The sequence below is a fragment of the Xenopus tropicalis genome, chromosome 10 (genome assembly GCF_000004195.4).
Source record: "Xenopus tropicalis strain Nigerian chromosome 10, UCB_Xtro_10.0, whole genome shotgun sequence".
Classification (NCBI taxonomy): Eukaryota; Metazoa; Chordata; class Amphibia; order Anura; family Pipidae; genus Xenopus; species Xenopus tropicalis.
The window spans coordinates 10,626,347-10,638,863 of NC_030686.2; the positions used below are offsets into that span (position 1 = coordinate 10,626,347).

General features: G+C 46.6%; 1 protein-coding gene across 1 annotated transcript in view; it reads right to left on the minus strand.

Moving 5' to 3' along the window:
* The window catches only part of lasp1 (LIM and SH3 protein 1), a 36,585-nt gene extending 24,212 nt beyond the window's left edge, over window positions 1-12,373 (minus strand). The window contains 1 exon segment of the mRNA NM_001008445.1: window positions 12,089-12,373. Within this exon segment, the coding sequence (NP_001008445.1) occupies window positions 12,089-12,157 (69 nt within the window). The 5' untranslated portion in view covers window positions 12,158-12,373.
* Window positions 12,374-12,517: the final 144 nt, after the last annotated feature.

Below are 12,517 nucleotides of genomic sequence, written 5' to 3' on the forward strand. Positions count from 1 at the left end.
TTTGAATTATTTGCCTTTCTTTTCTGCCCCTTTCTAGCTTAGAGTACAATTTTATTGTTACTTTTTATTACTTATCTTTCTATGTAGACCCTCTCCTATTTATATTCCCAACTCTTGTTCAAACCAGTGCCCTGTTCCTAGGGTAGATTGTACCCTAGTAACCCAATAGCTGCTGAAATACCAAACTGGAGAGCTGCTGAACAAAAAGCAAAATAACTAAAAAAAAACAATTTATAAACTCAAAAACAAACCCAATTGCAATTTCTGTTAGAATATCAAAGTCTACAAATGAATTTAAAGGTAAACTACCCCTTTAAGAGGGACTTGTGTGCCAGATATGTACAAAGCTACTGCCCGCTACTGTTGTTAATGATAAAATGCCCATATCTCATAGAAATGAACAAACTGGCAGAGAGCTTTACAGCGAAATGGTTCCAAGAAACATGAATACAAGGAAGGACACCAGTGAGTCACCTGTATAGCAGTAAATGAGATCATTCAACCTTTACAAAGTCTCACCGAATCTTCCATTCTTTCCCCTTGTATTTATTAAACAGAAATATAAAAGAATGTCTAATTCCATGTTTTCATAAAGGTGTTTCTAAACCTTTAGAAAGGTATACAAGGTAGGCAACACATATTGTCTATAACTCAAACTGCATAAAGCTGAGTGCAGACTCTGCCTTGCCTATAAAAGCCATTGTTTCTCTCCCGTAACCATGATCATTTCCCAAAGCCTTCCTGTTAAAGCTGGCCATACACGTGGCGATCTCACGATGTTTCGTACGACCGTCGGTCGCACGAAACATCGTCAGATCCGCCACACACCATTCAGGGCTGAATCGGCAGGTAAGGAGGTAGAAACAATAGGATTTCTACCTCCTTCTGCCGATTCAGCTCTGAAGGGAGAATTTTGGTCAGGCGCCTTCTATGGCGCCCGATCAAAATTTTCTAACCTGGCCGATCGGCGAGTCGACCGATATCAGCAGCTTCCTGCGATATCGGTCGGCTCGCTGACATGCCATACACGCACCGATTATCGTACGAAACGAGGTTTCATACGATAATATCGGTGCGTGTATGGCCACCTTAAAGCTGTGTGTGCTGCTGATCTGAACATTGATAATGTAACCTCTGTATAGAAGTAGAGCTTACATTCTTTTAATAACCTTTTGCCAACCATCTGGGCATGAATGGTGGGACAAGGGGCAGTTATACAGATAACCCTTGTGTTCCAATTGTTTGGTCAGTTGATCTAAATGAAGAAAAAACAACGCCTATGCCCTCCGTTTGTAATTCAAATGTGGGTGGGAGAAAAACAGAGTGGATCTTACTGTGTATTGCCACCTTTGGTGGGCACTATCATGTAATCAATGTCATTTAAAGGGGAACTTCAGCTTCCAAACCAAAATTTGTTTAAGAGCCCCAAATATCCCTATCACTATAAACTGTTCCTTCAAAATGTAGGAATAAATACCATTTTTATATGCTGAAATCCAGCTGCAAAACAGCTCTTTTCTTCTTTTCTTTCTGCATCATTTAAAATCCTGGCAGGGGAGGAGGGACTAAAACACCGATGTTACAAATTGTAACAACTTCTCCACAGCTTACAGGTAGCATGCAGGAACTACATAACCCACAATGCATTGCACTGGGATGTTCCTTATTGACATCACGTGTGCAGCAGGGGATTGTGGGATTGGGAGGAGGCAGGCTGAGGGACAGGCGCTACTGTTATATTTTATTTAAGTCACAAAGTAGCCAGCCAGATCAGCAGGGGAACAGGGGGCGGGGCTTAGGGAACAGGGGGTGGGGCATAGGAACAGGGGGTGGGGCATAGGGAACTGTTCCAAACCAGATTATTATATTAAACATCATGAAAAGGCTGCATATTTTTAACTGATGTATATTGCAAAGCTGCTAGAAATTATGTTCAGTTTCCAAAAAGCTGAAGTTGTGTTTGGGTGGAGTTTCCCTTTAAGTTGGCCATACACTCTCCTATGCACTAATCTGCCAGTGGACCAACCCCCCGTGTACATGGCTATCTGCCAACTGTTCAGGGGCAACAGCCAGAATAATCGGAACTGCAGAGCAAGTGAAACAGCCCGGAGGCTTCCTTGCTGCACGCTCAATAGGAGCTGAAAGTGATTCCCTACCAGATAACAAGGTGAGAGGAGGAACCGGTAGAACTTGTGTTTCAAAAGACCCACATTCCCACCTAAGAGCTGGGCAAGGTCCACTTCAGCAACTTCACAAAGAATTCAGGGTTTGTCCAAATCCAACAAATAGTGGATTTCTTGCGTCTCTAATTATTATTAAAGATACGTGCTGCAGTCTGGACTGGTTTATGTGTAGCCATGCAGCATCTAAATGAATTGCTCCCTACCCATGCAGCAAGTTGGTTCCATATGTGGCCGTTATTAGAGGGGGTGAGGTGACAATACTAGACGCAGTATGAGAGATCGTAGTGGGGATGGAATCCATTCAATCTCTTTGGCAAACAGAAATACGAGCTGTACTGACTAGAGTGCCCCCCCTCCAACAGGTGAGAGGGCTAAAGGTGGCCACACACGGGCAGATTTCAGCTGCTGATATTGGTTCTTTAGACTGATTTGGCAGCTTATCTGCCCATGTAGGGGCACGAGCGACGGGCCTGCCCGACCGACATGTGGCCTGAAATTGGGCAGATCTCGATCGGGCAGGTTTGACTTTTCTGTCGGATCGGGGGCCGCATCGGCTCGTTGATGTGGTCCCCTAAAGGTGGCCATACACGTTAAGATCCGCTCGCTTGGCTCACCTACAGGTGGGCGCTATCGGGTGAATTAGAACGCTGATGCGGTCCCCAATCCAACTCAATTTCTTAACCTGCCCAATCAATATCTGTCCGATTTCTGGCCAGATATCAGTCGGGCAGGCCCGTCGTTTGTGCCCCTACACAGGCCGATAAGCTGCCAAATCAGTCTACAGAACCAATATCAGCAGCTGAAATCGGCCCGTGTATGGGGACCTTTAGCCCTCTCACCTGTTGGAGGGGGGGGCACTCTAGTCAGGACAGCTCGTATTTCTGTTTGCCAAAGAGACTGAATGGATTCCATCCCCACTATGATCTCTCATACTGCTAGAATCGGCCCATGTATGGCCACCTTAACCAATGGCGCCAATATTGCCCACCCGAAGGTGGGGATATAGGGGGAAGATACATTCGCTTGCTGACCTCGCCAAGCGAGCGGATCATACCGTGTATGGTCACCTTAATACACACGACTACTAATGGAAATAGCAGGGGGAATAGCGGAAACCATGCTGCCCACAATAAAGGAAGTTGGTGTTGTGACAGTTACTGCGTTGGCTGAGAGCTCCGGCTCTTGCTCCATCTATAGCAATCTCTACTCCCTCCCTTGCTGATAGGGCACAAAGGGTTGTATGAACACTCAAGGGTGGAGAAAACAGGGCAGGTTGGGGCTGAAGCCACTGGTTGGCTGGAGAGGAAGCCCTGGTTACATGCAGAGGTATAGGGACCCCGCTATTTGCACATCAGGTCTTCAGGGATACATACAAATGCTCATGGGGGGAACTGGCAGCGGAGGGGACCAAGTGTAAAAAAATGCTGATACACATTCTGGTAACCACTGGCACTAATACACAAAATGTGCACTCACACTGACAGCTACACTAATAGATACACACACTGACAGCTACACCGATACACACACACACACTGACAGCTACACTAATAGATACACACACACAGACAGCTACACTGATACACACACACACACACTGACAGCTACACTGATACACACACACACACTGACAGCTACACTGATACACTGACAGCTACACCGATACACACACACACACTGACAGCTACACTGATACACACACACACACTGACAGCTACACTGATACACACACACACACACACTGACAGCTACACTGATACACACACACACACACACACACTGACAGCTACACTGATACACACACACACACTGACAGCTACACCGATACACACACACACACTGACAGCTACACTGATACACACACACACACTGACAGCTACACCGATACACACACACACACACTGACAGCTACACCTATACACACACACACTGACAGCTACACTGATACACACACACACTGACAGCTACACCGATACACACACACACTGACAGCTACACCGATACACACACACACTGACAGCTACACTGATACACACACACACTGACAGCTACACTGATACACACACACACTGACAGCTACACTGATACACACACACACACTGACAGCTACACTGATACACACACACACACACTGACAGCTACACTGATACACACACACACACACACACTGACAGCTACACCTATACACACACACACACACTGACAGCTACACTGATACACACACACTGACAGCTACACCGATACACACACACACACACACTGACAGCTACACCTATACACACACACACACTGACAGCTACACCGATACACACACACACACTGACAGCTACACCGATACACACACACACACTGACAGCTACACTGATACACACACACACACACACACTGACAGCTACACCGATACACACACACACACTGACAGCTACACTGATACACACACACACACACACACTGACAGCTACACTGATACACACACACACACACACACTGACAGCTACACTGATACACACACACACACTGACAGCTACACCGATACACACACACACACTGACAGCTACACTGATACACACACACACTGACAGCTACACCGATACACACACACACACACACACACTGACAGCTACACTGATACACACACACACACTGACAGCTACACCGATACACACACACACTGACAGCTACACCGATACACACACACACTGACAGCTACACCGATACACACACACACTGACAGCTACACCGATACACACACACACTGACAGCTACACCGATACACACACACACTGACAGCTACACCGATACACACACACACTGACAGCTACACCGATACACACACACACTGACAGCTACACCGATACACACACACACTGACAGCTACACCGATACACACACACACTGACAGCTACACCGATACACACACACTGACAGCTACACTGATACACACACACACTGATAGCTACACCGATACACACACACACACACACTGACAGCTACACTAATACACACACACACTGACAGCTACACTGATACACACACTGACAGCTACACTGATACACACACTGACAGCTACACTGATACACACACACACTGACAGCTACACTGATACACACACACACTGATAGCTACACCGATACACACACACACACACACACTGACAGCTACACCGATACACACACACACTGACAGCTACACCGATACACACACACACACACTGACAGCTACACTGATACACACACACACTGACAGCTACACCGATACACACACACACACACTGACAGCTACACTGATACACACACACTGACAGCTACACTGATACACACACACACTGACAGCTACACCGATACACACACACACACACTGACAGCTACACTGATACACACACACTGACAGCTACACTGATACACACACACACACACTGACAGCTACACTGATACACACACACACACACACTGACAGCTACACTGATACACACACACACACACTGACAGCTACACTGATACACACACACACACACACTGACAGCTACACTGATACACACACACACACTGACAGCTACACTGATACACACACACACACACTGACAGCTACACCGATACACACACACACACACTGACAGCTACACCGATACACACACACACTGACAGCTACACTGATACACACACACACACACACTGACAGCTACACCGATACACACACACACACACTGACAGCTACACCGATACACACACACACTGACAGCTACACTGATACACACACACACACACTGACAGCTACACCGATACACACACACACACACTGACAGCTACACCGATACACACACACACTGACAGCTACACTGATACACACACACACACACTGACAGCTACACCGATACACACACACACACACTGACAGCTACACCGATACACACACACACTGACAGCTACACTGATACACACACACACACACACTGACAGCTACACCGATACACACACACACACACTGACAGCTACACTGATACACACACACACCTACACTGATACACACACACAGCTACACCGATACACACACACACACACTGACAGCTACACTAATACACACACACACTGACAGCTACACTGATACACACACACACACACACTGACAGCTACACCGATACACACACACACACACTGACAGCTACACTGATACACACACACACCTACACTGATACACACACACAGCTACACTGATACACACACACACTGACAGCTACACTGATACACACACACAGCTACACTGATACACACACACAGCTACACTGATACACACACACAGCTACACCGATACACACACACACACACACACTGACAGCTACACCGATACACACACAGACAGCTACACTGATACACACACACACACACACACTGACAGCTACACCGATACACACACAGACAGCTACACTGATACACACACACAGCTACACTGATACACACACACAGCTACACTGATACACACACACACACACACACTGACAGCTACACTGATACACACACTGACAGCTACACTGATACACACACACACTGACAGCTACACCGATACACACACACACACACACACACTGACAGCTACACTGATACACACACACTGACAGCTACACTGATACACACACACACACTGACAGCTACACTGATACACACACACTGACAGCTACACTGATACACACACACACAGCTACACTGATACACACACACAGCTACACTGATACACACACACAGCTACACTGATACACACACACAGCTACACTGATACACACACACACACACACTGACAGCTACACTGATACACACACTGACAGCTACACCGATACACACACACACACACTGACAGCCACACTGATACACACACACTGACAGCTACACTGATACACACACACTGACAGCTACACTGATACACACACACACACTGACAGCTACACCGATACACACATACACTGACAGCTACACTGATACACACACACACACACACACACACACACACACTGACAGCTACACTGATACACACACACACTGACAGCTACACTGATACACACACAGCTACACTGATACACACACACACACACACACACTGACAGCTACACTGATACACACACTGACAGCTACACTGATACACACACTGACAGCTACACTGATACACACACACACTGACAGCTACACTGATACACACACACACTGACAGCTACACTGATACACACACACACACACACTGACAGCTACACTGATACACACACACACACACTGACAGCTACACTGATACACACACACTGACAGCTACACTGATACACACACACTGACAGCTACACTGATACACACACACACTGACAGCTACACTGATACACACACACACTGACAGCTACACTGATACACACACACACTGACAGCTACACTGATACACACACACACTGACAGCTACACTGATACACACACAGCTACACTGATACACACACACACACACACACACACACACTGACAGCTACACTGATACACACACTGACAGCTACACTGATACACACACACACTGACAGCTACACTGATACACACACACACACTGACAGCTACACTGATACACACACACTGACAGCTACACTAATAGATGCACACAGACACACACTGACAGCTACACTGATACACACACACACTGACAGCTACACTAATAGATGCACACACAGACACACACTGACAGCTACACTAATAGATGCACACACAGACACACACTGACAGCTAAACTGATACACACACACACACTGACAGCTACACTAATAGATGCACACACAGACACACACTGACAGCTACACTGATACACACTGACAGCTACACTGATACACACACACTGACAGCTACACTAATAGATGCACACACAGACACACACTGACAGCTACACAAATAGATACACACACAGACAGCTACACTAATAGATGCACACACAGACACACACTGACAGCTACACTAATAGATGCACACACACACTGACAGCTACACTAATAGATGCACACACAGACACACACTGACAGCTACACTAATAGATGCACACACAGACAGCTACACTAATAGATGCACACACAGACAGCTACACTAATAGATGCACACACAGACAGCTACACTAATAGATGCACACACACACACACACAGACACTGACAGCTACACTGATACACACACAGAGGCAATTGCACAGTGACAGCACTCCGGCACCCATGCTCAGAGCCATTCAGAGGAACGGAAGCCAGGCACAAAAGGAGACCATTTAGCAGAGGGGGGGGGGGGGGGGGTTGGAGAGTTTCTATCAAGAGTTTTTAGCCCTGGGAAAATGAACTTCAGGGGTCAAACTCAGGCAGGGTGGGGTCTCTAAGCTCTGTTAACCATTTCCTCCACCGACTGGAGAAATCTTTATATTAGAATGAAGGATTTCACATGCGCATAGCTGCTCTACTTGCCATTAAATACCTCGGATTTTACATTTCTTTGGCTTTCTAACCAATCAGATGAGTCGGCACAGCTTTTGCATTAGAACACTGAGTTTCAGTCGTGGTATTTGGGGAAGGAGGGGTGGAATTCCAGAGCATGGAGACACAAGCCGTGAATGCAGGCAGGGAGGCAAGGGGTTAATCCTGGGAAAATAATGCTGTGCAGTAGATGCCAGGACTGATGGACTTCCGCATACATGGCGGATTGAATGGGAGGGGGGCACAAGGAACGCACAGGGCAAATCTACACACATGAAGGGGATTACACACACCAGCACTACTCAGGGTTCGGCTGCAACAAGGCACCACTCGCCAGAAGGGTTTGCGCTACAATCCAAGCGCGGCACTAAGTGGGTAATAAAAGGCGTGAATCACTCACATTGTTATCAAAGGTGCCATTTACATGCACATAAAAGAGCATTACCTCCCCGAAATATCAATCGGCAGCTACGAGACACTCCTCCGAGCCTCGCATTGTCACTAGGCTCATTTGTATTGCGTCCCCATGACATTACAATAGCCCTTTGCATCATTGCCTGTCTTAAATGTATTCTACACACACACACACACACACATATATAGATAGAGATAGATAGATAGATAGAGAGAGAGAGAGAGAGAGAGAAGAGAGATGTGTATATATAAACAAGGGCAGGAACAGTCGTACAAATGCTGTACATACACACTACAGGTATAGAGACACACAAATACCATGCACCCCCGATCCACCCATACAGTACTGTTTAAATAAGTAAATAATTCATTATTTGTGCCTGAATTATTGCCCCTCTGTAATAACACTAGCCTGTGGCTCCGCACATGGGGCAGATTTTGGGCAGGAATTGCACAGACAACAAATGTCAACTGAAAATGCAGGTAGCGGGGCCTCTCTAGCAACAAAGCTACCTGGCAGCTCCTTCTATACCACAGACTGGCTTGGGCCTAGGGGCAGGTTGGGAAGTTAGGTATGAAACCTGCTATCCAGAGTGCTTGGGACCTGGGGTTTTCTGGATAAGGGATCCTTCTGTAATTTAGATCACCATACCTTGAGTCTACTAAAAACATAATTTAAACAATAAACCCAATAGGACTGTTCTGCCCCCAATAAGGGGTAATTATATCTTAGTTGGGATCAAGTACAGGTTCTGTTTTATTATTACAGAGAAAAGGGAATCATTTAACCATGAAATAAACCCAATAGGGCTGTTCTGCCCCAATAAGGGGTAATTATATCTTAGTTGGGATCAAGTACAGGTACTGTTTTATTATTACAGAGAAAAGGGAATCATTTAACCATTAAATAAACCCAATAGGGCTGTTCTGCCCCCAATAAGGGGTAATTATATCTTAGTTGGGATCAAGTACAGGTACGGTTTTATTATTACAGAGAAAAGGGAATCATTTAACCATGAAATAAACCCAATAGGGCTGTTCTGCCCCCAATAAGGGGTAATTATATCTTAGTTGGGATCAAGTACAGGTACGGTTTTATTATTACAGAGAAAAGGGAATAATTTAACCATTAAATAAACCCAATAGGGCTGTTCTGCCCCCAATAAGGGGTAATTATATCTTAGTTGGGATCAAGTACAGGTACTGTTTTATTATTACAGAGAAAAGGGAATCATTTAACCATGAAATAAACCCAATAGGGCTGTTCTGCCCCAATAAGGGGTAATTATATCTTAGTTGGGATCAAGTACAGGTACTGTTTTATTATTACAGAGAAAAAGGGAATCATTTTTAAAAATTAGAATTATATGCTTATAATGGATTCTATGGGAGATGGCCTTCCCATAATTCAGAACTTTCTGGATAACGGGCTTCCGGATAATAGATCCCAAACCTATATATATATATATATATATATATATATATATATATATATATATATATATATATTATATATATATATATATACATATACACACAGAAGAATGCTAAACCTGTTGTAAAACAGTATATTAGAAGTTATCAAGAAACTTCAGGGTCATCATAAAGGCACAGGGCCACAGGTTATGGAACTGCAAAGGTGACTTCATGTATCCTTGAATTTCTTAGAAGGGAGTATAACTCACTAATGTATTGCACAGTACATATTATATATATAAATATATATAATGTTGCATGTAAAACATACACCCACTGACGGCACTCCAGACTTTGCTGCTCCCAAGACCAAGTCAGTTTTGTGTGTTACTAATCAGATCTCTACCCATGTTCCATGGCTCCCAGGCATCTGACAGTTAGTAAGAGCGGTGGCATTCCATAACATTAATGCATCATGTCAACTAACCACATCCCCATTCATCTCTGTGTGTATGGAAAAGGCATGGAACCAGAGATGCTGCACACAACTTGCAGGTTGTTACATTTCGATACATTTCCTGGAATACTTTGAAGAGGTGGGTTATGGTTAGAATACTGCCCTAGTTATAATTATGTTTGATTCCAATGATCATGCTGCCGAAGAAAATGTGAATGCAAGTTTTAGGGGGGATTCTGGGAGATTTAGTACAACATCAGCTGAAGTGGAGCAGGCACAGGCAATGAAAGCATCTTGATCTTTCGATATGTTCCCTTTTTGGGTGGGGTGCAACAGATTTGCAAAGAGGTGTAGCTATAGAGGAAGCAATCCCTGTAACTGCTGAGGGCCCAGGATGCACATAGGGGGGCCCAGGGTGCACATAGGGGGGCCCAGGGTGCACATAGGGGGGCCCAGGGTGCACATAGGGGGGCCCAGGGTGCACATAGGGGGGCCCAGGGTGCACATAGGGGGGCCCAGGGTGCACATAGGGGGGCCCAGGATGCACATAGGGGGGCCCAGGATGCACATAGGGGGGCCCAGGATGCACATAGGGGGGCCCAGGATGCATATAGGGGGGCCCAGGATACATATAGGGGGGCCAGGATGCATATAGGGGGGCCCAGGATACATATAGGGGGGGCCCAGGATACATATAGGGGGGGCCCAGGATACATATAGGGGGGGCCCAGGATACATATAGGGGGGCCCAGGATGCATATAGGGGGGCCCAGTGGGTCTCTAATTAATAAGCAGTTCTTAGAAATATATTTTATTTCCAAAAAGTATCAGGGGCCCTTGAATGGTTTTGCTGTGGGGCCCAGTAAGTTCTGCACACAGAGCACTCAGTGCAAGGGGGATGAGCCCGGAAGGGTGGGGACCTTTACCCGACTGGGTACAAAGGGCAAGGTGCGACCTACCATAGACAGTACTATGGGCAGATTGATGGGGGGATCGGCCGAGCATGGGGAATGGGGCGGGGGCCCACTAGCTGTAACTGCTGCCCACAGTACTGTCCCAATGGCAGGGTGAGACTGGTGACAGCACAGAGGGGGCATTTATATGGGAAGCCATGAGGGGGGCCGCTGGGGGGGCTACGGGCCCCCATTAGGGACATTTACCTTATCCAGGCAGTTGACTTTCTCAGTAGGATAGACGATCTTGCCGCACCTGGCGCAGCTGGGGTTCATGTTGCCGGTCTCTCAGCACCTGGGTGCCAGGTACTTCAGCTGTCTCCCTGTCCCTGCCTCTGTCTCTGTGCCACTAACGGAGGGACTGCCTTCAACTCAGTCTCACAGGTCCCCTCTCCGGCTCTCTCTCTCCGGTGTGCTGTCTCTGGCAGTCTCTTTGCCGCGCTGTCGGGTGACAAACACAGGAGGGGCGGGGGCCGCGGCGACGCGCAAGGCACAGGGGGCGCGCACATGAGGAGGCGAGGCCTAGCGGGGACGCGTACACATTGTCGCCAGAGGCGCCCTAGCGTGTCTTTGCACTTATCGGAGCGCTACAATTCTCAGCGGACAGTGTCAATTAGGGTGGCGCCATTTGCCTTT